This window comes from Nelumbo lutea, chromosome 1 (genome assembly GCF_056320005.1).
Source record: "Nelumbo lutea isolate HS-2025 chromosome 1, American lotus-T2T, whole genome shotgun sequence".
In the NCBI taxonomy this organism is placed as follows: domain Eukaryota; kingdom Viridiplantae; phylum Streptophyta; class Magnoliopsida; order Proteales; family Nelumbonaceae; genus Nelumbo; species Nelumbo lutea.
Window position 1 is genome coordinate 195,963,163 of NC_142684.1, and position 27,200 is coordinate 195,990,362.

At 41.5% G+C, this 27,200-nt stretch overlaps 1 protein-coding gene across 5 annotated transcripts in view; it reads right to left on the bottom strand.

Annotated features, from left to right (window-relative positions):
* LOC148880171 (BEACH domain-containing protein C2-like) overlaps positions 1 to 27,200 on the bottom strand; it is a 149,556-nt gene that overhangs the window by 85,050 nt on the left and 37,306 nt on the right. For all 5 annotated transcript variants that reach the window (XR_016104484.1, XR_016104483.1, XM_088961987.1 and 2 more), the window contains one exon: positions 4,023 to 4,104. Coding sequence is in view for 3 of the 5 variants with exons in the window: in XM_088961987.1 (XP_088818113.1) it covers positions 4,023 to 4,104 (82 nt within the window). In the remaining 2 variants the exon portion in view is untranslated. The remainder of the gene's footprint in view (positions 1 to 4,022; positions 4,105 to 27,200) is intronic.

The window sequence follows — 27,200 nt, forward strand, 5'->3', positions numbered from 1 at the left end:
CAATCAATAAATACATCCATAATGATGTTGTTGTAGTTGTCATCACCAGACCATATGCAAACACCATTCCATAATGAGATCAACTAATAAATACATCCATAATTATGTTTGTCATTATCATTGTTGTTGTTGAGAGTGTAAGGGCATTTTTTGTCCTTTTACATGTTTTTGTACTAGGGTGCCTAGTCATGGGCCTTTTTGTAATTTATGCATTATGCTTAAATGAAAATTTTCTGGGTATGAACAGTAACACACCTCCTTTTCTGGAGAACAAAGTTGTTCATGTAGTCTCAGTCTTTGAATCAATCGACTAAGAGTTGAGTTTTTTGTGGCACCACCGTTTGGGCCATGTCTTTTGAGTTTTTGAAGTACTTGTTTTCAAATTTGTTTAAGTTTAAGTTAGTCAGTGACTTTTAGTGCCAAGTGTGTAAACTAAGTAAACATTGTAGAACTTCGTTTCCTTTACATAAATAAAAGATCATATTTTCCTTTTATATTGTTTATTCTGATGTTTGGGACCTGTTAATATTCCAACTGATAATGGCTACAAATATTTCATCTACTTAATTGTTGACTACTCTTGATACACTTGGGTTTATCCTATGTACTCGTGGGAATAAGTCCCTAAACTTGCGAGAGAGTTTCAATATATGGTCTAACCCAATTTTAGACAGAGATCCAGACCTTCCAATCAGACAATACCAATGAATACTTTCATGGTTACCTCATAGATTTCTTTACTTCTTGTGTATCTCATTACAGGAGCTAATGTGCCAGAACCCCTCAACAAAATGGGGTTGCCGTCTCTCATCACTCCACCCCCTCCACTTGGAACCAGGTTGTCCTTAGCCGAACCATCTACATTCAGATTAAAATAACCAGGAAATACCGGTTGGACATGCACTACTTGGGGTTTTCTTCTTGCTGAATTCTGAACCTGAATACCCATATGAGCAAGCACTTGAAGTTGCCATTGATCTGAATAAGATGTAAACTTGATAAGTGGGCAAATTTCCTGCAACCATTTTCTTCTTTATAGATGATTTGTTGAGTGCATTTAAAAGAGCCTTCCATTTTTCTTCTACATCTTTCCTTCCATATTTCCCATGGGACAAAACAAGCCAAAGCTTGTAGACAAGTCGCCCATTGACTTCGTCTATTGAAGTTCATAGTTAACCACCTGTGAAGCACTACCCTGATGGGCCCATGATGAATGAACGTTATCCCCAACAAGGAGGTGAAATAACCCCAAATTTTTCTCGCCATACAGCTTAGAATAAACAAGTGGTCCATGGTTTCAATCAAGGGATCCTTACAGCAATTGCATTTGAAGCCAGCTGAATACCCAACTGTTTTTAATTCACTATCAACTCCAACTTTGGATTTCATAAGCTTCCAAATAAAGAAGGCTACCTTGGTTGGTATTGCCTTGTTCCATACTGCCTTATACCTGTCCACCCGATGGGCTAAAACTCTCAAGCGGTCCATCCATATTATTTTATCCTTTTCATCCCGTATGTGGATCTTAGCAGATTTTATTTACTCCAGCAGGTCTCCATGTAAACAAATTTCTTCAAGGTTCTGTTCCCCATTTTCATCTAGCAAATCCCTGATTCAAATATTAATATCCACATCCTCTATATTTAAACACCAATCTATTAGGAGAGCACACTCCATCCATTTATCTAGTCAAAAATTTACCATTCCTTCACTAATCAGCCAAATGGAACCTTTCACCAAGTCTTCCACCAGCTGAAAGTTAGCTTTCCACGTCCGAGTTGCTGTCAGAGGACAGTTGGAAATGTAAAATATATATAAAAGAAAAAGATCCATATTTTATTACTGGGCTCCTGCATTAGATGTGGACCCTAATACAAATATTGGTTTAGCACTCTCTAGCAAGAGAATTTATTGATCCAAGTGTTAGACTGTTTTGTATGCCCTTAGCTTCAATCCGATTTGATGTACTTTTGATATTTAGTGTAAATAAATAAACTGCATGTTTGATTCATATTGTTTGGTATAATTCTGTATAAGACCCTAAAACAGGACACTTATTGAGACTCGTGTTAGTTTTAAATGTTCACAGCCATTGGATAAGTCTGGGGAGATTTATCCTGCCAAGGCTGATACTGGTGTGCCACCAAGTGTTGGGATGGCCTGTCTCGGCCACCAGGGTAAGACCCAGGGCACATGCAATATGGGATTACTCGAATCCTTGAACCAGACCAGATTTCCAGTATTGCCCTGAACCTTGGAGACAGATGGGCAAAACTGGAAATTTACACCTGACCCCTAGACTCGATTATGATACTTCACTAGGTGTCGGATCGGGCTGTCTTTGATATGCCAATCAGTGAGATACTTAGCGGGGGTCAAAACCTGGGCATGTTGGGGCAGTCTGAGAATTCATCTGAGTGGATGATCATAGTGACAGGATCAGCCCCTTTGTCAGACAAAGGTAATGATCGGGAATGCACTCTCTCTAATGGAAACCAAACTGCCGGCAGTTGATTTCAATTGTTGGAATTTTGTTTTTGCAAAATTTATATATATTATATGTATATATATATACGGTTTCAAAAGGTTTGCAAATGGTTTTAATTCCAGGGATCCATGTGAGTGGAGAGTGCAGCACTGTTCCTTATAGCAGAGGGAGAGGTCCTCTCTTGTCGGACAGTGCTTGATCATTAAGGGCTGAGAGGTTAAGTGTAAGACCATTTAGGATAATACCTGATGGGCTAATCTTGCACCTGCCCACAGTCCCTGGGTTTTTATAAAATGGCTTGGCCCAAGGACCACTTAATGTAAGTGTTGGGCCCATAGGGTCCATGTGATGGGCTCAGGGGTTCATTGAGCTTTTCAGTGAATTCAGCTGGGCCTTATGATAAAGGCTGGGCCGAACCCATTTGGCTGGTGTGTAGATCAATGCTTGGGTCCCACGTCATACAAAGAAGCCCAATTGGGCAGCAGATTAGAAACTAGTCAAGCACTGAACACTTAATGGGCCAAAAGCCCATTTCAAACTGGGCTGATATGATCACCCACCTATGGGGCGAATCTGGGATTAAAGTTAGCAAAAGGATTGGGCCTTTAACCTTATCCACTCTGGGAGACCAAATTCAAATCAGATTTGAATCTGGTAACCTCCTGATAAGATCAGGAATAAGCTAACTTAATCTACAGATAGGATTAAGATCATCCCCTATCCAAATACTGATTTGGATTGGGATAACTCCTAATTAGGAGGTTTCTTAATCAATAAGAAAAGAGGAGAAACCCTAAGAGATCATAATCAGATTTCGAACCTAAGGTTTGGTGAAAAGAAAATCACCCTGCGAATTGGGATTGGATCTCATACACACTCCAGAGAGAAGAGAAGCAATTCAGCCATCTTCACTTTAGGAGTTCTCCTCCAGCCGCCACCATTCTTTCTTTCAAGATTCGATATTTGAAGTAGAAAGAAATCAAGAAATTGGTTCTTGACATCAGTTTTGCAAAAAAGAATGAAAAGATTTGGTGCTCAGAGTTTCTAGTGGATTATTGCAAAGGATTCAGTGTGTAGGATGCACTCTGCTGGTTCCGTTCCACATACAGTTGTGTCATCTTCAGCAGGAGCGGATCTTGGTGTCCTCTTTGGGCGTGAACAGCAATTTTGGGAGATACTGCTTCTCTGGATCAGGTATAATTCCCTCCTTATCTTTTGGTTCAGATCTGGTTCAATTATGGTTCAAGTAGGATCCTTGAATATTGTATTCTAAATTTAGAGAATATGATTCCTAGTTGGAAGAAGGTAGAAAAATTTTTGAAATTCGCCCACCCATTCCGCAACCTTTTTGGCGTCCATACGATGAATCCTACCATTCTTTCACTAAGAACTCAAACAAAAGGAGAAGATAGACCAGAAGCTAAAAGAAATATAAGATAGGAATCTTTAATGAAATGTCTATAAGTACGTTAAACAAATCCACTCAATAAAAAATACAAAATAATAATGACTAGCTTTAAGAAGCAGGAATTACCTGAACCTGCAACTCTCTGGCAGCAAAATCCAGCAAGCTACCCAAGAGTCTTCTCTTGAATATAGGCAATGATTCTTCTCGTCTTCAATCATAAAAAACAAATGCCACAAGGTAATTAATAACCAAAGAATGAATAGGGTTTCTTAACAAAAACAAAAGCAAAGATCTTTGAACACTTAAAAGAAAAACTCGACTGAAACATAGTACACGGAAACTACTTCTTTTAGAAATAAATAGAGGGAATACGATATAAAAAAGGCAACATTTTACAAGGTTTAAGGGGAATTCCTGGTTGAGCACTACATACAGTCAAGCTTCAACTTCTAATTGTAATATTTATTTGAGACGCATCAATTAATAATTAATGTCAGTTCATGTGCAATTAAGTGATAGTTGGAATTCCTGTCAGCCTACTTTAGCATTTTATATGCTCTTTTTATTATTGCCACTTGTCTAGGGGCATTGCTGTAATTCTCACAAGATTATAGTAGTTATTATAAGTTGTTAGAATGTTAGAATGATGTTCGGTTGATAAGAGTTCATATTAGCCCAGTCTTATGTTTAATGGGCCTAATCCTGTTTAGTGATTTAAGTCATCTGGGTGTCCCATCACTAATCAGGGGCATCCCAATAATTTCTTGTACCTTGTACTATATTCATCTATAAATAAAAAACTGGTCGACTACCTAGTACAGTTCGACATTCTCTTCAGTTCTGTGGTTCTCATCTCTTCCTTGCTACTTCGAGTATAGCTCTTCAGATTACATGGTATCAGAGCATTAGCTCCTTCCGGGTTTCAACAGGTGCACTCCCATCTCTTGCTGTCTTTTCATCTTCTCTCTTCCTTTTCTGGGTTGCCGCAGTAAAGACCTAGGAGTGTAAGAGAGTAAAGCAAGTTCGAACCTAGGGTTTTTCTTGGTTGTAGGACTCAAGGGAAGTAAGACCCAGAAGTAGATGTCCTACTAGGTTATTTCCAGCAAATAGTAGCTATTGGGCTACTAAGAGAGGTCTATATAGGACAGACCTGGTTGAGGGCTGATTCAGTAGTCCTAGCACTAGCCAAGAGGGGGAGAACTTCCTCTACAGTTGCAGCTTCGTGCTCCAGCAAGACTTGTGCAAAACAAGTGGTAAAGACTTAGCTTCTTCTACAGTTGCAGTTTCGGTGCATTAGCTTCTACAGTTGCAGTCTCGGTGCATCAGCAAAACTCTTACAGAACTGCGGAAACTTCAGTTACAGATTTTCTTCAGGTCAATTATCAGCCCTACTCTTGGACTGAACTGGTTCAGTTACAAACATTTACTTTTTACCAGAACTGTGGCAACTTTTGCACCACACAGTTGCAGCCTTAAACTTTTACCAGCACTCTGAACTGGTTCAGTTACAAACCTCTACTTGCTACTGTACCCAAACTGTGAACACTTCTACCAATACTCTAAACACAGTGACCACTTTGGCCAGTCCTTAACAGAACCACCTGTAGTACTATGAACAACTCTTGGACTGAAGTAAGGATGTCCTCACTATCCTGTGAAGTTTCCTCTAGAGATAACAGACCTGTCACAAGGTCGTCAAACTTGGAAAACCCTAATCTGCACAGCTTGCAAATTACAAGTATGCTACTGGAAGAGTATAACTTCAGAGAGTGGTCTGTCTCTGCAATGTTGTTCATTACCTCTTCTGAACTCACTGGCTATTTGGATGGAGACAAGAAACAACCAGAAATTGGCAGTCCTGAATACACTGTGTGGCACAAGGAAAATGCCACAGTCATGTCTTGGTTGCTGGCCTCTATGACTCCTAGGGTGGCCAGAACAGTTCATCACATCCCAACAGCTGCTAAAATTTGGGAGAAAGTATCTAAAACATATGGCCAAAAAAAGAACAATGCTAGAATCTATAGGGTGAACCAAGACATTGCAGCCCTAAGGAAAGGAGACATGTCCGTGGCAACCTACTTTGCAACACTAGAAGGCCTCTGGGAAGAGCTTGACCACCACTTGATTTTGGATTGGGATAATGCCAATGATAAAGGGAGGCATGACAAACAAATTGAGGAGGGCAGAGCCTTCAAGTTTCTGGCGGGTCTTGACCCTGTATATGAAGGTATAAGGTCACAGATTCTAGGGAGAGATGAATTACCTGAGCTTCACCATGTCTACTACTTGGTGAGGAATGAAGAAGTAAGGAGAAAGGAGATGCATGTTGACTCCCAGACACAGTCAACAGAACTACCTAGAGAACATTCAGCCTTAGTCTCCACTAAGGGGAATAGATTTTCAGACAAAAGTCCCTCAAGTGTACCCATTGTGGTGGTGAGAAACACACAAAGGATAAATGTTGGGTCTTGTACCCTCATCTGAAGCCAGCTGCTCTGAGAAAGGACAAAAGGCAACATAAGGGCCACACAGCAAGTGGGAATCTTGCCAAGAACAATAGTAGTGACAACACAGAGTACTCAGACAGTGTCCTCTTCCACCACAAGACAGGCTGCCGACTCCTTTGGACCAAGTACTTTGGGCTTCACATCTAGTGAGGTAGAGGTTCTCAGTCGGGCATTAGCCCGTCTGAAGAACAATTCTTTAGCTTCCACCTCTCTTGCCAAATCAGGTACACCCTCTGCATTTAGTGCAACTAGTTCCATTAATTCTACCTCTTGGGTGACTGATTCCGAAGCCATTGACCATATGACACATATGTCCTCCTTATTCTCTAGATATCATTTGTTGTCTGGCCAGGATAAGATCAGAGTAGCTGATGGGTCCCTCTCCACCATCTCTGGAAAGGGGGTGGTTGACCTAAGCAAGGATCTCTCTCTTAAATCAGTCCTACATGTTCCTATTCATACCACAAATCTATTGTATGTTTCAAAACTTACAAAAAATTTGAACTGCAGCATAACTTTCTTTCCTTCTCATTGTGTCTTCCAGGACAGATTGACGAGGAGAACGATTGGGAGTGGTCATGATTATGGCGGCCTCTACTATTTTGATGAAGATGTCAGCTCAGCCTTACAAGCTTCTACTACTAGTCCGGAATGTGCGAAGTCAATAGCTAGGCTGCACTTGTGGCATGCTAGGCTAGGCCATTTGTCTTTTTCTTCTTTAGCAATGTTGTTTCCCGAATTATGAAAAGGCATTCTGAGTCAGAATTTAATTTGTGATGTGTGTCAAATGTCAAAACAATGCAGATCAATGTATTCAATTTCTAGTAATGAAATTCAAGCCCCTTTTGATTTGGTTCATTCTGATGTTTGGGGTCTTCTCCCTTTGTTTCCATTGATGGCTTCCATTATTTTATTAGTTTTATTGACCATTATTCTCGGTGCACTTGGATTTATCAGTTGAAAGGACGTGATGAAGTTCCCCGGATAACTATGATGTTTTGCAAGATGGTTGAAACACAATTTGATAAAAAGATCAAGCAATTCCGTTCAGACAATGCAGCTGAATACTTTGAAAGATCCCTGAACTCATTCATGGAAGATGCAGGCATGTTACATCAATCATCATGTGCTTACACCCCTTAGCAAAATGGGGTTGCTGAGTGCAAGAACAGGCATCTATTGGAGACAGCTCGAGCGCTTCTTTTCCAGCACAATGTGCCCAAGCAATATTGGTCTCAAGCTGTTCTCACTACATCATACCTAATAAATCAGATGCCATCTAAGGTACTGGGTACGAAGACCCCTTTCTCTGTTTTGTGTCCCACTCTTACAGAATTTCCTCTTCCCCCGCGGGTTTTTGGCTATACATGCTTCATACATGTAAAGGATCCAAAGAAGACCAAGCTGGATTCTAAGGCTACAAAGGGAATATTTTTGGGATACTCTCCTACGCAAAAGGGGTATAAGTGTTATGATCCTGTCTCCAGGAAAAAAATATGTCACCAGGGATGTGGTCTTTTTTGAGTCTCAACCCTATTTCTAGTCTTCCCAGAATCCTCTTCAGGGGAAGAGTAGTGAGTAGGAAGAGGATTTTCATTCTCCCTTCTTTTTTATTCTCATTTCATCACCTTCCACTACTGCTAGCTGTAACATTCTGGGTCAACCTAGTGAGACTCCCACTGTGCCAGTTACTTCTCCAGATTCGACTGATGCTTCTGAAGGTTCCAGTAAACAAGAGGAAGAGATGCTTACATATAGTAGAAGGAAGAATGCCCCTCAACCTCATGATTGCAACCAGTTGAACTCAGATCAATCAGTCTCTGCAATCCAAGGTAATTCTGACTCACTCAATTCAAATTTGGATCTTCCTATTGCTCTCCGTAAGCCTGTTCGTTCTTGTACCACTCGGCATCCCATAGTTGATTATGTTTCTTACTCACATTTTTCCCCTGCCTATCATTCCTTTGTGTCTGCTCTTTCCTCTGTACGTGTCCCTTCCAGGTATTCAGAGGCGGCATATGATCCAAGGTGGAAAGAAGCCATGAATGAGGAGATGAAAGCCCTAATGAAAGCAAGGACATGGGAATTGGTGGACCTGCCAGAGGGGAAAGGCGTTGTTGGGTGCAAGTGGGTATTCACAGTAAAGCACAGGGAAGATGGGTCAATTGAGAGGTACAAGGCCTGACTTGTGGCAAAGGGATTTACACAAAAGGAAGGAATTGACTACAGGGAAACCTTTGCCCCAGTAGCAAAACTCAACACAATCAGGATTCTACTATCACTAGAAGCAAAATTCTCTTGGGAACTTCATCAGCTAGATGTGAAGAATGCCTTCCTAAATGGTGACCTTCATGAAGAGGTATTCATGGAACCCCCACCTAGATATGATGTTGGAAAGAAAGTACGTAAACTAAGGAAAGCATTATATGGTTTGAAGCAATCTCCCCGGGCATGCTTTGAGAGACTTTGTTTGGCCATGAAGAAAGTAGGGTACACTCAGAGTAGTGCAGATCATACATTGTTTACAAGGAGACAAAATGACAAACTTACAGCACTCATTGTATATGTGGATGATATGGTCATTACTGGAAATGATGTGAAAGAGATGAAGAGGCTGAAGGGGTTCTTAGCTTCAGAATTTGAGATCAAAGACCTGGGAAATCTGAGATACTTTCTTGGGATTGAATTTGCTAGATCAAGAGAAGGAATCTACATATGTCAAAGAAAGTATGTGCTAGATCTCCCAGAGGAAACAGGCATGATGGGGTGCAGGCCAGCAGACACTCCAATAGAACCAAGCCATGGATTACAAGAATCAATGGGTGAGGAATACTGTCATAAGGAAAGGTACCAAAAGTTGGTAGGAAAACTGATATACTTATCACTTACTCGGCCAGACATTGCCTATGTAGTGCATGTTGTCAGTCAATTCATGCACTCACTAAAGACCCCTCATATAAGAGCAGTGGAAAGAATCCTCAAATACTTGAAGTCTTGCCCAGGGAAAGGAATTCTATTCAGAAAATATAGCAGACTTGAAATTGAAGCCTACACTAATGCTGATTGGGATGGGTCTGTTGGAGACAGAAAATCAACCTCAGGTTACTACTGTACATTCTTGGGAGGAAACCTAGTCACATGGCGCAACAAGAAGCAGAATGTTGTGGCTAGATCAAGTGCGGAAGCAGAATACCGGGCTATGGCACACGAGGTTGCTGAACTCTTATGGCTCAGAACTCTCCTTAATGAGCTTGGTATCAAGACTGAGGGTCCTCTCAAGTTGTATTGTGATAATAAAATTGCTATCAACATTGCCAACAATCTCGTACAGCATGATAGGACAAAATATATTGAAATTCATCGACACTTTGTCAGAGAAAGAATTATTTCAAGTGAACTCTGTGTACCTTATACTCCATCAAAGATGCAGATTGCAGATGTATTAACAAAAGGGCTGGCATCAACAAAGTTCAGGGACATACTTGGCAAGCTAAACATGATTGATATCCATGCTTAGCTTGAGGGGGAGTGTTAGAATGTTAGAGTGATGTTCGGTTGATAAGAGTTCTTATTAGCCCAGTCTTATGTTTAACTTATCTTGTAACTGGGCCTGTGTTAATGGGCCTAATCCTGTTTAGTGATTTAAGTCATCTGGGTGTCCCATCACTAATCAGGAGCATCCCAGTAATTTCTTGTACCATGTACTATATTCATCTATAAATAAAAGACTGGTCGACTACCTAGTACAGTTCGGCATTCTCTTCGGTTCTGTGGTTCTCTTCCCCTCCTTGCTACTTCGAGTATAGCTCTTCAGATTACATGATAGTGGGGGCATGTCTGATACCCACGCTTGTCATCCATAAGATCTGAACCTGGATTAGAGAGGTTCCCATTCCCCTCCTTCTTCATATAATGGTGGCTCGATATAAATTACTTTACATTCAACCCCTAACTGCTGGTTATGTGAAATTAAATGTGGATGGAGCTTCTCGGGGTAACCCAGGAGTTAGTGGTCAAGGGGGAATAGTTAGAGTAGTGAATGGATATTTCACCGCAGCTTTTGCAAATTTTTATGGGGAGGAAAATAACTTGGTAGCTGAAACTTTTGCCTTCCGTGATGGAATCCATGTAGTTAAAGCTTTGGGTATGAACAAAGTTGATAGATTTTCGGATTCCGTAATTTTGGTTAAGTTGGGGCTTCAGGTAATCCCTTCGCCCAATTATATTTGGTATTGGGATCAAGATGTTAGAGGGTTTGGAGTTTCGGGTATATCACACTTGCCGTGAAGGAAATCATCCTACGGATTCCCTTGCAAATTATGCTTGTGACACGAGAACTTCTACGATTTTTATTCTCTTGATGTATAGATTTTCAGAGGGAAAAGGTTTTTGTCCGCCCCAGAGGCTTTTTTGCCTATTCATTAATAAAATTTCTGGGGGCACCGCTCCACCGGGAGTAAATTTTGGGGTAAAAACAAATACCCCTGATGTAATCTATTCTATATGCCACAGAGGGGCATATTTGTCTTTTCTCTTTCTTTTATTATGTGCTTGGTCACCCTACTATTTAAATTAAAAAAGCTGGCGCCGCCAGTATGAATTTTTGGCTCTCATGGTATCAGAGCAGGTCGGTACTCTGTAAATCTCCTCACTGCATCAGTGCTCAATTCTACCTGGACTGAGAATGAAGGAAGCTAACTCGTTCTGAATCTGCAAACTGTTCATTCTCTCATCTGTTCTGGGCTGAAAATAAATGTGAGTGATTCCAGAAACTGTTGATGATTGGTCGATTCTTTCTAAGAGGCCGGCTGTTCCTTTTGGTGTTCTTTCTTTCTTTGTCTTGGACTGGTGAACCCAGAATTCCCTTGAAGTGAACAGGGAGACCAGTGTTCTGCTGCTATGCTGGTCAAAGTGTGTTTCTACATGAACTGAAATTGTGTTCTGATTGTTAATCACTCAGAGTGAGGGCTGTGAATTTCTCTTTGTGGGTGTGTATCAACTGAAATCATGAATACTAAAGATTCTGCAACTTCAGGAACCACCATGAATCAAGGTGGAATGAGTAGTGGTCATGACTCCATGAATTTCCCAATGACTATTACCCCGTTGGATGGTAGGAATTACCTAGCATGGTCTAAAGAGATGCGGCTGTATATCACAGCCAGGGGTAAGGCAGGATATATTAATGGGAAAATAAAGGAACCTAGGGCTGGTACTACCAAATATGATAAGTGGGACCAAGAGAATTGCATGATTATGTCCTGGCTTTTGACATCCATGTTACCATCAGTCAAACAGAATTTTATGTGGGCCAAGACAGCAAAAGAAATATGGGACCAAGTGCAAACAACTTATTTAGAGTAGAGGCATTATGCTAAAATTTACCAGCTACAAGCAGAATCTTCAACATGTAAGCAAGGAGAAGGAGCTTATTGACCTATTATTCTGCTCTCACTTCAGTTTGGAAAGAACTAGACTATTATCAGAACATTGATTGGGAAAGTGAAAATGATGCTAAAACATATAAAATGTTAGTTTCACAGCAAAGGGTGTTTGCTTTCCTTCTGGGTTTGAATCCTGTGTATGAAGCTATTCATGTTCAGGTTTTGGGCAGCAAGGATCTTCCGTCTATCCAAGAGGTTTTGGGCAGCAAGGATCTCCTCAAACTCAAGGTGGGAAAACAAACTTGAGTTTGCAAGAAGGATGTTGAAGCAAAATCCATGGAAATAGGTTTACTATTGAAGCGGCAACCATGAACCTTGAGATGTTGAAGGGACCTCTAAAGCAAAAGTTCACCAAGGGAGCTTTGCACGTTCACCAACAATCCACCATCATAGTTTTCAAATACCACAAGAACTTCGCACACTCACCAACAAAGTTATCACCACACCACAAACCATTACCAACTCACAAACATCCACAACTTGAGGCATCACAGCCCCTTTTCCAACTCACAAATAGCCACAAATTGAGGCATCAAAACCTCTTTTCCAACTCACAAACAACCACAACTTAAGGCATCAAAGCCCTTTTTTCATCTCACAAACAACCACAACTTGAGACATCAAAGCCCCTTTTCCAACTCACAAAATCACAAATAACCATAACTTGAGGCATCAAAGCCCCTTTTCCAACTCACAAAACCACCACCAAGTCACAATCTGTAACTTGAGGCTAGTAGTCGACTACTACACAGAGATTTCGTAGTAGTTGACTACTATCAACATCTTGTTCTTGGTAGTTGACTACCACATGAAGAGATTTCGTAGTAGTCAACTACTACCTCAACTGAACATGAAACAGAAACAACCGGAACACCTTAACAGCTCACAAAATCACTTACCATACCATTATTAAACTCTTCACAACAACTGAAACACCTTCGCGGCTCACAAAATCACTTATCATCACTATTAAACTCTTCATACCAACCGGAACACCTTCAACTATGAGAGGAAACCCTACTAGACCTTCTTCACATCTCCTACACCCAAAATACAGCAGCCTTTGAGAGATTCATGAGTGAGCATGGAGCAAACACAGATTATAGTACAACCCACTAATACCATGTTAACTAACATAAAATAGAAGAGCAAATCAAGGAGAAAATTGTTAGACAGTTTTTGTATGCCCTTAGTTTCAATCTGATTTGATGTGCTTTTGTTATTTAGTGGAAATAAATAAAGTGCATGTTTGATTCATGTTGTTTGGTTTAATTTTGTGTAAAACCCTAAAACTAGACATTTTTAGAGACTCGTGTTAGTTTTAAATGTTCACAGCCGTTGGATAAGTCTGGGGAGATTTATCCTGCCAAGGCTGATGCTGGTGTGCCACCAAGTGTTGGGATGGCCTGTCTCAGCCATCAGGGTAAGACCCGAGGCACATGCAGTATGGGATTACTTGAATCCTTGAACCGGACCAGATTTCCAGTCTTGCCCTGGACCTTGGAGATAGATGGGCAAAACTGGAAAGTTACACCTGACCCCTAGACTCGATTATGACACATCACTAGGTGTTGGATCAGGCTGCCTTTGATATGCCAATCAGTGAGACCCTTAGCGGGGATCAAAACCTGGGTATGTTGGGGCAGTTTGAGAATTCATCTAAGTGGGTGATCATAGTGACAGAATCAGCCACTTTGTCGGACAAAGGGTAATGATCGGGACTGCACTCTCTCTGATGGAAACCAAACTGCCGGCAGTTGATTTCAATCGTTGGAATTTTGTTTTGCAAAGTTAATATATTTATATATATATGTACGGTTTCAAATTGTTTGCAAATGGTTTTAATTCCCGGGATCCATGTGAGAGGAGAGTGCGGCACTGTTCCTCGCAGCCGAGAGAGAGGTCCTCTCTTGTCGGGCAGTGCTTGATCATTAAGGGCTGAGAGGTTAAGTGTAAGACCATTGAGGATAATACCTGATGGGCTAATCTTGCACCTGCCCACAGTCCCTGGGTTTTTATAAGATGCTTGGCCCAGGGACCACTTAATGTAAGTGTTGGGCCCATAGGGTCCATATGATGGACTCAAGGGGTTCATTGAGTTTTTCAGTGAATTCGGCTGGGCCTTGTATTAAAGGCTGGGCCGAACCCATGTGGCTGGTGTGTAGATCAATGCTTGGGTTCCACGCCATACAAAGAAGCCCAACTGGGCAGCAGATTGGAAAGTAATTAGACACTGAACACTTAATGGGCCAGAAGCCCATTTCGAGGTGGGCTGATATGATCACCCATCCTTGGGGCGAATCTGAGATTAATGTTAGTAAAAAGATTGGGCTTTTAGCCTTATCCACTCTTGGAGACCAAATTCAAATTAGATTTGAATCTGGTAACCTCCTGATAAGATCAGGAGTAATCTAACTTTATCTGCAGATAGGATTAAGATTATCCCCTATCCAAATACTGATTTGGATTGGGATAACTCCTAATTAGGAGGATTCTTAATCAAGAAGAAAGGAGGAGAAACCCTAACCAAGAAAGAGAAATATCAGATTTCGAACCACCTTGAAGAGATATAGGATATCTCCTGCGAATTGAGATAGGATCTCATTCATACTCCAGAAAAAGAAAAAGGCAATTCAGCCTTTTCGCCTTTAGAGTTCTCCTCCTGCCGCCGCCATCTATTTTGCAAGATTAGATCTTTGCAGAAAAAGAAAGTCAAGAAATCTGTTCTTGACATTAGTCTTGCAACAAAGACTAAAAGGATTCAGTGTTTAGTGATTCCAGAGGATTCTTGTGAAGGATCCAGTGTGTAGGACGCACCCTGCTGGTTCTGTTCCATCCACAGCTGTGTCATCTTCAGTAGGAACGGATCTTGGAGCATTCTTTGGGCATAAACAACAACTTTGGGAGATACTACTTCTCCGGATCAGGTATATTCCTCCCATTTATCTTTTGGTACAGATCTGGTTTGATTATGGTTCAAGTAGGATCCTTGAATATTGTATTCTAAATTTAGGGAATATGATTCCCAGTTGGGAGAAGGTAGAAAATTTTTGAAATTCGCCCACCCATTCCGCAACCTTTATGGCGTCCATTAGATGGATCCTACCATTCTTTCAAAAATAAGAAGAAATAGAGAGAGAGAACCAAGATTTTACGTGGTTCGACTTGGTAGCATACATCCATGGGAGGAGAGGAAAAATATCAACTATGAGAACAAGAGATATATAGCTTCACTCTCACACTCTCTTCTCACTCACTCTCACTCCTCAAACCCTAATCTCACATAGCCACTAGCTTAAGCAAAAGACCTAAATATATCAGAATTGCACATAATCCCTTTGTTTGTGCTGTTCAGCGGAACTGAAAAAAGAGGAAGAAAGAAGAGAAGAAGAAGAATAGTGTTGAAGTGAGAAGATTATTCATCTAACCCTGTCGACCATGCTTAAACATTACAAAAAATAAAAGTTACAAGGACTGAAATGCCCCTTCATATAAGGAGACATACAGCTAACACCTTACTTAGGGGAAAAGACCAAAACACCCCTCTTTAGTCGACTCTAACTCTACCCCTCAAGTTGGAGAGTATATATCATATAATCCCAGCTTCTTACATATATAGCTCACTCTTCCCGAACTCAACCCTTTTGTGAACAGATCTGCCCATTGATCACCTGTTCTCACATGCTCAATACTTATCTCACCATTGATGACCTTTTCCCTTACAAAGTGGCAATCTACCTCTATGTGTTTAGTTCTCTCATGAAAAAATGGGTTGGATGAGATGTGAAATGCAGCTTGGTTGTCACAGTATAGCTTCATGGATTTGCTTATTGAAAACCCGATTTCCTACTGTGAATAAACCCTAGTTGATTCTAGGTCAAAGTAGAGAAGAATGAAGAAGAAAGAAAAGAGAAAGAAGGAAAAGAATATTCGGCCAGACTAGGAGAGAATATGGAAAAAATCACTCTCCTAGCTGACCCACTTGGATTTTATTCATAAAACTTGGAGATACAAGAAAGACAGTTTTGTCCCTCACATAAGATGGGACACATAACTTAAACTCAGATACAATAGACCTTTCACTTTCAAGAAGATAAACCAGAATGATCAAAATACCCCTGACTCGAGCACTCTAACACTCCCCCTCAAACTAGAGAGTATATATATCATATAGTCCCAGCTTGTTACAAATGTAATCTATTCTTCCCCAAGACAATCCCTTTGTGAAGAGATCTGCCCACTGATTTCCTGAGCTCACATGAGATGTAGTAATTACCCCACTTATCACTTTCTCTCTCACAAAGTGACAATCCACCTCAATATGTTTAGTTCTTTCATGGAAGATGGGATTGGATGAGATGTGAACAGCAGCTTGGTTATCATAGTATAGTTTCATGGGTTTGTCAATTGAGAACCCCATCTCCAGTAGTAAGTTCTTCAGCCATACTAGTTCACATGTGATATGGGCCATAGCCCTGTACTCTGCTTTTGCACTACTTCTTGCCACCACAGTTTGCTTCTTGCTCTTCCAAGTTACAAGATTGCCACCTAGGAAGGTACAATACCCTGTGGTTGACCTCCTATCTGATATAGAGCCAATCCAGTCAGCATCTGTGTATCCTACTATCTCAAGAGTTCCCCCCTTTGGGTATAACAAACCACGACCTGGAGCACCCTTTAGGTACCTAACAATTCTCAGAACAGCTTCCCAGTGAGGAGCCCGGGGATGTCGCATAAACTGACTCACCACACTCACAGCAAATGATATATCTGGTTGGGTAATGGTCAGATAGTTCAACTTTCCCACCAACCTTCTGTATCTTACAGGATCATCAAACTCTTCACCGGCATCCACACTTAAATTGGCATTGAGTTCCATAGGAGTCTTTGCTGGTTTAGCACCTAACAACCCTATTTCTTCAAGTAGATCAAGAACATATTTTCTCTAACATAGGTTGATCCCCTGTTTTGACCTCGCAACCTCAATCCCTAGGAAATACTTTAGCTTCCCTAGATCTTTCGTATTGAAGTGGTCCTGTAAGAATTTTTTCAGCCTATCAATGCCATTGTTGTCATTTCCAGTTATGACAATATCATCTACATACACGACTAGCAAGATTGTACCATCCTTTGAGTTATAGCTGAACACAGAATGATCAACCTGACACTGTTTCATCCCAAAGGCCTTCACCACTTCACTGAACCTGCCAAACCATGCACGTGGAGATTGTTTCAGTCCATAGATTGCCTTTTTCAGCTTGCACACCTTACCAACCTCCCCCTGAGCAACAAACCCTGGTAGTTGCTCCATATACACCTCCTCAATGTTAGAATGTTAGAGTGATGTTTGGCTGATAAGAGATCTTATTAGCCCATTCTTATGTTTAACTTATCTAGTAATTGGGCCTATGTTAATGGGCCTAATCCTGTTTAGTGATTTAAGTCATCTGGGTGTCCCATCACTAATCAGGGGCATCCCAGAAATTTCTTGTACCTTGTACTATATTCATCTATAAATAAAGGACTGGTCGACTGCCTAGTACAATTTGACATTCTCTTCAGTTCTGTGGTTCTCTTCTCTTCCTTGCTACTTCGAGTATAGCTCTTCAGATTACATGGTATCAGAGCATTAGCTCCTTCCGGATTTCAGCAGGCAGACTCTCTTCTCTTGCTGTCTTTTCATCTTCTCTCTTCCTTTTCTGGGTTGCTGCAGTAAAGACCTAGGAGTGTAAGAGAGTAAAGCAAGTTCAAACCTAGGGTTTCTCTTGGTTGTAGGACTCAAGGGAAGTAAGACCCAGAAGTAGATGCCCTACTAGATTATCTCCAGCAAGTAGTAGCTATTGGGCAACTAAGAGAGGTCTGTATAGGACAGACCTGGTTGAGGACAGATTCAACAGTCCCAGCACTAGCCGAAAGGGGGAGAGCTTCCTCTACAGTTGCAGCTTCGTGCTCTAGCAAGACTTGTGCAGAACAAGTGGTAAAGACTTAGCTTCTTGTACAGTTGCGGCTTCGGTGCATCAGCAAGACTGCACTACACAGTTACAGACCTTACTTTTACCAACACTGCACTACACAGTTACAAAACTGCACTACACAGTTGCAGCCTTAAACCATTACCAGCACTGTGAACTGGTTCAGTTACAGACCTTACTTGCTACTGTACCCGAACTGTAAATACTTCTACCAGCACTGTGAACACTGTGACCACTTCGGCCAGTCCATAACAGAACCACCTACAGTACTGTGAACAACTCTTGGACTGAAGTCAGGATGTCCTCACTATCCGGTGATATTTCCTCTAGAGATAACAGACCTGTCACAAGGTCCTCAAACCTGGAAAACCCTAATCTACACAGCTTGCAGATTACAAGTGTGCTGCTGGATGAGTATAACTTCGAAGAGTGGTCCGTCTCTACAATGCTGTTGATTACCTCTCGTGAGTTCACAGGCTATTTGGATGGAGACAAGAAACAACTAGAAATTGGTAGTCCTGAATACACCGTGTGGAGCAAGGAAAATGCCACATTCATGTCTTGGTTGCTGGCCTCTATGACTCCAAGGGTGGGCAAAACTGTTCATCACTAGCCCACGACTACTAAAATTTGGGAGAAAGTATCTAAGACATATGACCAGAAAAAGAACAATTCTAGAATCTACAGGCTGAACCAAGACATTGCAGCCCAAAGGCAAGGAGACATGTCCGTGGCAACCTACTTTGCAACACTGGAAGGCCTCTGGGAAGAGCTTGACCACCATTTGATTTTGGATTGGGAAAATGCCAATGATAAGGGGGGCATGACAAGCAGATTGAGGAGGGAAGAGCCTTCAAGTTTCTGGCGGGTCTTGACCCTGTATATGAAGGTATAAGGTCATAGATTCTAGGGAGAGATGAGTTACCTGAGCTTCACCATGTCTACTACCTGGTGAGGAATGAAGAAATAAGGAGAAAGGTGATGCAAATTGACTCCCAGACACATCAACAGAACTACCTGGAGAACATTAAGCCTTAGTCTCCACTAAGGGGAATAGATTTTCAGACAAGAAGTCTCTCAACTGTACACAATGTGGTGGTGAGAAACACACAAAGGAGAAATGTTGGGTCTTGTACCCTCATCTAAAGCCAGTTGCTCTGAGAAAGGACAAAATGTAACATAAGGACCACACAACAAGTGGGAATCTTGCCACCAACAACAGTAGTGACAACTCACAGAGTACTCAGATAGTGTCATCTTCCACCTCAAGGCAGGTTGCCGACTCCTCTAGACCAAGTACTTCGGGCTTCAAAGCTAGTGAGGTAGAGGTTCTCAGTCGGGCATTAGCCCGTCTGAAGAACAATTCTTTAGCTTCCACCTCTCTTGCCAACTCAGGTACAGCCTCTGCATTTAATGCAACTGACCATATGGGTGATTGATTCTTTAGCTTCCACCTCTCCTTAACTTCCACCACTTGGGTGAATAATTCCGGAGCCACTGACCAATTGGCACATATGTCCTCATTATTCTCTACATATCATTTGTTGTCTGGCCAGGATAAGATCAGAGTAGCTGATGGGTCCCTCTCCACCATCTCTGGAAAGGGGGTGGTTGACCTAAGCAAAGATCTCTCTCTTAAATCAGTCCTACATGTTCCTAGTCATACCTCAAATCTATTGTCTGTTTCAAAGCTTACAAAAAATTTGAACTACAATATAACTTTCTTTCCTTTTCATTGTGTCTTCCAGGACAGATTGACGATGAGAACGATTGGGAGTGGTCATGATTATGGCAGCCTCTACTATTTTGATGAAGATGTCAGCTCAGCCTTGCAAGCTTCTACTACTAGTCCGGAATGTGCGGAGTCAATAGCTAGGCTGCACTTGTGGCATGCTAGGCTAGGTCATTTGTCTTTTTCTTCTTTAGCAATGTTGTTTCCCGAATTATGTAAGGGCATTCCGAGTCAGAGTTTAATTTGTGATGTCTGTCAAATGTCAAAACAATGTAGATCAATGTATCCAATTTCTAGTAATGAAATTCAAGCCCCTTTTGATTTGGTTCATTCTGATGTTTGGGGTCCTTCACCCATTGATTCCATTGATGGCTTCCGTTACTTTATCAGTTTTATTGACCATTATTCTCGGTGCACTTGGATTTATCTGTTGAAAGGACGTGATGAAGTTCCCCGGATAACTATGATGTTTTGCAAGATGGTTGAAACACAATTTGATAAAAAGATCAAGCAATTCCGTTCAGACAATGCAGCTGAATACTTTGAAAGATCCCTGAACTCATTCATGGAAGATGCAGGCATGTTACATCAATCATCATGTGCTTACACCCCTCAGCAAAATGGGGTTGCTGAGTGCAAGAACAGGCATCTATTGGAGACAGCTCGAGCGCTTCTTTTCCAGCACAATGTGCCCAAGCAATATTGGTCTCAAGCTGTTCTCACTACATCATACCTGATAAATCGGATGTCATCGAAGGTACTGGGTATGAAGACCCCTTTCTTTGTTTTGTGTCCCACTCTTCCAGAATTTCCTCTTCCCCGGCGGGTTTTTGGCTGTACATGCTTCATACATGTGAAGGATCCAAAGAAGACCAAGATGGATTCTAAAGCTACAAAGGGAATATTTTTGGGATACTCTCCTACGCAAAAGGGGTATAAGTGTTCTGATCCTATCTCCAAGAAAAAATGTGTCACCAGGGATGTAGTCTTTTTTGAGTCTCAACCCTATTTCTAGTCTTCTCAGAATCCTCTTCAAGGGGAGAGTAGTGGGTTGGAAGAGGATTCTCATTCTCCCTTCTTTTTTGTTTTCATTTCATCACCTTGCACTACAACTAGCTGTAACATTCCGGGTCAACCTAGTGAGACTCCTACTGTGCCAATTACTTCTCCAGATTCGACTGATGCTTCTGAAGGTTCCAGTAAACAAGAGGAAGAGATGCTTACATATAGTAGAAGGAAGAATGCCCCTCAACCTCATGATTGCAACCAGTTGAACTCAGATCAATCCGTCTCTGCAATCCAAGGTAATTCTGACTCACTCAATTCAGATTTGGATCTTCCTATTGCTCTCCGTAAGCCTATTCGTTCTTGTACCACTCGGCATCCCATAGCTGATTATGTTTCTTACTCACATTTATCCACTGCCTATCATTCCTTTGTGTCTGCTCTTTCCTCTGTACGTGTCCCTTCCAGGTGTTCAGAGGCGGCATATGATCCAAGGTGGAAAAAAGCCATGAATGAGGAGATGAAAGCCCTAATGAAAGCAAGGACATGGGAATTGGTGGACCTGCCAGAGGGGAAAGGCACTGTTGGGTGTAAGTGGGTATTCACAGTAAAGCACAGGGAAGATGGGTCAATTGAGAGGTACAAGGCCCGACTTGTGGCAAAGGGATTTACACAAAAGAAAGGAATTGACTACAGGGAAACCTTTGCCCCAGTAGCAAAACTCAACACAATCAAGGTTCCATTATCACTAGAAGCAAAATTCTCTTGGGAACTTCATCAGCTAGATGTGAAGAATGCCTTCCTAAATGGTGACCTTCATGAAGAGGTATTCATGGAACCCCCACCTAGATATGATGTTGGAAAGAAAGTACGTAAACTAAGGAAAGCATTATATGGTTTGAAGCAATCTCCCCGGGCATGGTTTGAGAGACTTTGTTTGGCCATGAAGAAAGTAGGGTACACTCAGAGTAGTGCAGATCATACATTGTTTACAAGGAGACAAAATGACAAACTTACAACACTCATTCTATATGTGGATGATATGGTCATTACTGGAAATGATGTGAAAGAGATGAAGAGGCTGAAGGGGTTCTTAGCTTCAGAATTTGAGATCAAAGACCTGGGAAATCTGAGATACTTTCTTGGGATTGAATTTGCTAGATCAAGAGAAGGAATCTACATATGTCAAAGAAAGTATGTGCTAGATCTCCCAGAGGAAACAGGCATGATGGGGTGCAGGCCAGCAGACACTCCAATAGAACCAAACCATGGATTACAAGAATCAATGGGTGAGGAATACTGTCATAAGGAAAGGTACCAAAAGTTGGTAGGAAAACTGATATACTTATCCCTTACTCGGCCAGACATTGCCTATGCAGTGCATGTTGTCAGTCAATTCATGCACTCACCAAAGACCCCTCATATGAGAGCAGTGGAAAGAATCCTCAGATACTTGAAGACTTGCCCAGGGAAAGGAATTCTATTCAGAAAAAACAGCAGACTTGAAATTGAAGCCTACACTGATGCTGATTGGGCTGGGTCTGTTGGAGACAGAAAATCAACCTCAGGTTACTGTACATTCTTGGGAGGAAACCTAGTCACATGGTGCAGTAAGAAGCAAAATGTTGTGGCTAGATCAAGTTCAGAAGCAGAATACCGGGCTATGGCACATGGGGTTGCTGAACTCTTCTGGCTCAGAACTCTCCTTAATGAGCTTGGTATCAAGACTGAGGGTCCTCTCAAGCTGTATTGTGATAATAAAGTTGCTTTCAACATTGCCAACAATCTTGTGCAGCATGACAGGACAAAACATATTGAAATTGATCGACACTTTGTCAAAGAGAGGATTATTTCAGGAGAACTCTGTGTGCCTTATACTCCATCAGAGATGCAGATTGCAGATGTATTAACAAAAGGGTTGGCATCAACAAAATTCAGGGACCAACAAGATCACCATGTAGAAAGGCATTTTTTATGTCAAGTTGCAGAAGAGGCCAATCATACATAGCAGCTAATGAGATTAACACCCGAACTGAACCAATTTTAGCCACAAGAGAGAATGTCTCCATGTAGTCCACACCATATAATTGAAAATAGCCCTTGGCCACTTACCGTGCTTTCAGTCGTTCCACACTGCGATCAGGAAGATGCTTCACTGTATAGAACCATTTACACCCAACAGTGTGCTTACCATGAGGAAGGGTGGTGAGTTCCCACGTGTGATTATGTTGTAGAGCAGAGAGTTCTTCTTCCATGGCTTGCCTCCACCCTGGGGAGGTAAGAGCTTCCTGTACAGTCTTGGGAATGAGAACCGATGAGAGTAATGATATAAACTTGCAATGAGAAGCAGAAAGGTGAACAGTGGAAACATAGTCTGAAATGGGATGAGAAGTACAAGTACGTTTACCTTTCCGCAAAGCAATAGGAAGATCAAGATCTGAGGGAGGAGCAGTAGTAGAATCTGTCGACAAGTTCTGAAGTGGAGTAAGGGCCGAAGCACTTCTGCAGGTATACACTTGAGTAATTGGCGGCCTCTCTGTAGTAACAGGCATATGATGTGCATCTGCACTAGGAATGGGAGCTACGGGGAGAGGGTCCATAACCGGTACAAGAAGAGGAACCATAGAGAGAGAAGAAGAGACCCCGACATCTGAGAAAAATGGAACTGATTCAAAGAAGGTGACATCAGAGCACACAAACGAGTAGAAGGTGGTGGAGGTGTTGGCCTCTGTCGATGAGTATACACTTGACGAATTGGTGGTCTTTTAGTATGCTCTTGCATTGGGGAAGGTGTAGACTCAAGCACAATGGGAACCACTGGGATGGAATTATCGATAGGAAGAGGAAGAGGAACCTTTTTAGGAGCATAAGGGATATCAGAAGGAGAGAAGTATGGCACCGATTTGAAAAATGTAACACCAGGACATAAAGTAACAGGATTGTAGCATTTATACCCTTTCTAGGTCCTATAGTAGCCAAGGAAGATACGTTTAATGGAACGAGCATCCAAATTGTCTAGTTTAAGAAAAAGATTCTGAACAAAGAGCACACACCCGAAGATCTTGGGAGTCAGAGGATATGGAGACAAAGTGGGAAATAAGATAGATAACGGAGAACGACCATTCAGAATAAATGAGGGCATGCGATTAATGAGAAAACAAGCAGTCAGGACTGCATCACTCCAAAAACGTTTAGGAACATTCATATGATGAAGGAGAGACCGAGTTGTTTCAAGTAGATGTTGGTTCTTCCTCTTAACCACCCCATTTTGTTGAGGGGTGTGAGCACAAAATGTCTGATGAATAATACCATGTTGTTCCAAGTATTGCTGGAATGAATCAAGAAAATACTCTCTGTCATTGTCGGAACAAAGAATTTTTAGTGAAACACCAAATTGTGTACGCACTTCAGCATGAAACTTTTGGAAAATGGAAAATAATTCACTTCTTTCTTTCATTAAATAAAGTCATGTCATTCTTGAACAGTCATCAACAAAGATAACAAAATATTTGTAACCATTATAAGACTCAATTCTGATTGGACCCCACACATCTGAATGAACTAAATCAAAAGGACTCAACATACGACTATCAACTCTAGGACTAAATGAAACCCGATTATGTTTCTCATACTGACATGACTCACACTGTAAAAACGCAGATGACTCAATGACGAGACAAGAAGCTTAAGAGCTTTAATAGATGGATGGCTGAGTCTACAATGCCACTAAAGAGGAGTCAAAGAGGTTTGAAATGCAACCGTAGATCCACCACCGTCAAGATAATACAATCCGCCAGCTTCATGCCCTCCACCAATCTTCTTCCCCGTCATTAGATCCTAAAAAACACAAGAGGAAGGGCAAAATGTGATAGAACAATTGAGGGACTTGGTTAGTTAATAACAGACATAAGATTGAAAGGAAACTTGAGAATGTATAAAACAGAAGTCAAAGAAAGATATGTTGTGTTAACATTACCAACACCATAGATGGGGGAAGTAGATCCATTGGCAAGGGTCACATTATTTGATGTAGAAGTTGGAGAAAGGGAGGAAAACACACCTGGAATCTCGGTCATGTGATAAGAGGCTCCAAAGTCAATTATCCATAGTTAGTTTATTGGCATGCTCCCATGTAGAAGTCGGTTCTGCCCGTCACACACAGAAAAACAGTTCCAACCACTGCACTATAGTTCGTCAGCTACCACACAAGCACACTTGCAATCACCAAGTACTTGCCTTAGCATACATTTGGCCACTTCAACCACCACTGTACTGCTAACATGCAGATTTAAAACCACAAAGAATCCCTCTTGAAACTACCCATTAGAGGGTTCAGACCACCACGACTGCACCTACTCGACCACCACAGCTGTCACACCCATGGTGACAGAAGTCCACATGAAAAAAAAAGACCCCTTTTTTTCTGTTCGCTCGACTGTTGTCCTCTTTCCGGGTCATCAGAAGTCAAGCCTCTGAAACCCTAAAGGTTGCCGCAGGAATCTGGGTTGTGTCACAATCTTCTACCCCAGATTTCTCGCACCAGAAAAAAACGAAAAAAAAAAGAACTGAGAAATGGTAGTTGAGGAAGTGTAACTGCTGTCAATGGCGCTCTGATACTATGTTTGTGCTGTTCAGCCGAACTGAGAAAAGAGGAAACAAGAAGAGAAGAAGAAGAAGAATAGTGTCGAACTGAGAAGACTGTTCGCCTAACCCAGTTGACCATGCTTAAACATTACAAAAAATAAAAGTTACAAGGACTGAAATGCCCCAGCATATGAGGTGACATACAGCTAACACCTTACTTAGGGGATACCCTTCTTTAGTCGACTCTAACACCCTTTTTTCTCCCATAAATACATACAGATTCCCAAATACAATATATCTCTCAACAAAACTGCAATTCTCCTTAGTTGAGACAAAGACCGAAAAGAGAGAAAAAGGAAGAAAAAAGAAGATAGAAGAATTGAGGTCCAAGGTAATAGTTGATATTTTAAACTCCAAAGCAAAAGCTCCCGAGAATATTCTCCATTGGTTAGATGTAATAGTACATCTGGCAACCGACATGGCCATCACTTTTTGTGCACACCTTAAGAGAAGGCAATGAAGTAGCTGACTCCCTTTCCAAGCATGACTGGCCCAAGAAAAGACTAGGCCATGCACGTCATAGAAAAAATTAACTATATGACCTCCACAAACACAACAAGAGCACTTCTGGATTTGACCACATCCACTACCACTTCTGCCACCACCTCTTCCTTCCATGCCACCACCACGACAATCTCTGAAAGTCCAGCCATTGCCTCTAGCAACATCTCTTCCATAAACACCTCGACCACCACCACCACCACCTCAGAAATAGAGGGGAGATCACTAGTCAAAATTTGAGCTTTAACTGCCACAAATTCAAATCTCAAGCTGGACAGATATCTAGCAACATCCAAACACTCCCTCTGTTCTTGTTGCACCTCCAAATCTGTAGAGAGGTTGATAAACATTCAACTCGTTTCTTAGGATTTTTAGGGCAACATAAGATTCCTCCCCACTCTTGTTTCCCTGTTGAAGGGTAAAATAGTCTTGGTATAACTAGTAGATCCCTATGACATTATCTTATCCAGAGCATAGTTGCCTAGCATGCTCCCATATTTCTGTCATGTCCAGAACATAAGATTAACACTTGTGTGATTCTCCATACTATTCCATAATGACGTCATAATCTATGCATTTTCTTGCACCCGTTCATTATACCTGTAGAGAACATTAATGTGGGCCCCACAGCTGTGGTCCCACTCTGTCCGTAGGGTAGAATGTATCTAGTCACAGCTGTGGTTATTTTACTATTCTGTTATTTCTAGTTTCAGTTCTATATCGTTTGTTATTTGTTAGCAGTTATGATGTAAACACCAAGGGCAGATATGTCCTTTCATGTAACTAGCATAACCTATATATATTAACTTAAAGTGGCGGCGGCAGAATATTGACATTCTGTTCTTCTCCTCAAAAACTGTGTTCTATTGCTCTTTCACCACTCTTTCTTCTACTTCTTCTTCACATTCTCTTCTCATCAAACCTGAAATCTCTTAGTGGTCAAGACTGAATAGCAGCCTTGAAATCCTACATGGTATCAGAGCCAAGTTAGGGTTTTTCATGTGAGTCTAATACCAGTCGACCACATGAGAATCTCCTAGGACTGAAAGCTGAAAAGGAGGAGTTCGCAGACTGATTAGATCGCCAGAGGTGCTAGCAGCTGTTGGAAACTTGCTAGGGTTGCAGAGTGTTGGTGGTCAGGAAGGATCAAAGAAGACTAGGGTTCAGGTAACCCTAGAAGGCAGCGAACTATTTTTCCTTATAAGTTGTTTACTTTTTAAGAGAAGTTCTTTCAGAGAAGATAGGTTGGACCTATCTGGAGGGGAAGGCTGAACCATTCTAGCTCTTTCTCTCTTCGATTCACTAGGGTTTTACAGCAAACCCTGGACCGAACTGTGTTTCTCTCTACTCTAGGGTTTGAAAGTGATCTCCGGCAAGCCCTAGTGTTTGACTGAACCCTGTGATCTACCTAGAACTACTCTTAAGTTGATTGGTAGGTCCGATCAGATTCTAGGGTTTCTTATTAACCCTACTGCAAGCTCACCTATACAGTTTGG